General features: G+C 64.9%; 1 protein-coding gene across 1 annotated transcript in view; it reads left to right on the forward strand.

The window, feature by feature from the left end:
* Positions 1-48: 48 nt before the first annotated feature.
* Positions 49-673, forward strand: part of LOC104081876 (zinc finger protein 135-like) — a gene marked incomplete at its 5' end in the record, with an annotated part of 1,156 nt that continues 531 nt past the window's right edge. Inside the window, one exon of the mRNA XM_009584769.1 lies at positions 49-636. Coding sequence (XP_009583064.1) covers positions 49-636 — 588 coding nt within the window. The remainder of the gene's footprint in view (positions 637-673) is intronic.

Here is a 673-nt window from a genome sequence, read left to right on the forward strand (position 1 = left end):
TCCGACGATGCCCGTCCCAAGCCAGACTTTGTACAGCTGATCGACGAGCGCGGCATCTACTCCACTGCCAAGCTGGTGCTGGGGAGCACGGTGGGCGAGCTGGAGGAGGTGGCAGTGGGGCTGCCGGCCCACCCGAAGCGGGGAGTGAGCGGCGTCGGCGAGCTGGAGATCCGTGAGGTAATTGTGGACGAGAAGCCCTTCCAGTGCGGAGTCTGTGAGAAGGCCTTCAAGCGGGCCTGGGAGCTCTTCAGCCATGAGGTGGTACACAACGAGGAACGTCCCTTCCGCTGTGACCTCTGCCAGGCCTCCTTCAAGCGCCACTCGGACTTCAAAAGCCACCGGCTGGGCCCACAGAGGAGCGCCCCTTCCGCTGCGAGCTCTGTGGCAAGCGCTTCAAGCGCTCCTCCAACCTCCAAGAGCACCGGCGCATCCACAGCGGCGAGCGTCCCTTCCGCTGCCCCCGCTGCGCCAAGAGCTTCAAGACCCCCTACGAGTTGCAGCGCCACGCACTCACCCACTGCGCCGAGAAGCCCTTCAAGTGCGCAGACTGCGGGAAGGACTTCCCCACCTCCAACGCCCTCCTCCTCCACCAGCGCCAGCACTGCGACGACAAACCCCACGTCTGCGGGGTCTGCGGTAAGAAGTTCACCTACGGGCACAGCCTCAAGGTGCA

This window comes from Fulmarus glacialis, unplaced genomic scaffold, assembly GCF_000690835.1.
Source record: "Fulmarus glacialis isolate BGI_N327 unplaced genomic scaffold, ASM69083v1 scaffold36959, whole genome shotgun sequence".
NCBI classification, from domain to species: domain Eukaryota; kingdom Metazoa; phylum Chordata; class Aves; order Procellariiformes; family Procellariidae; genus Fulmarus; species Fulmarus glacialis.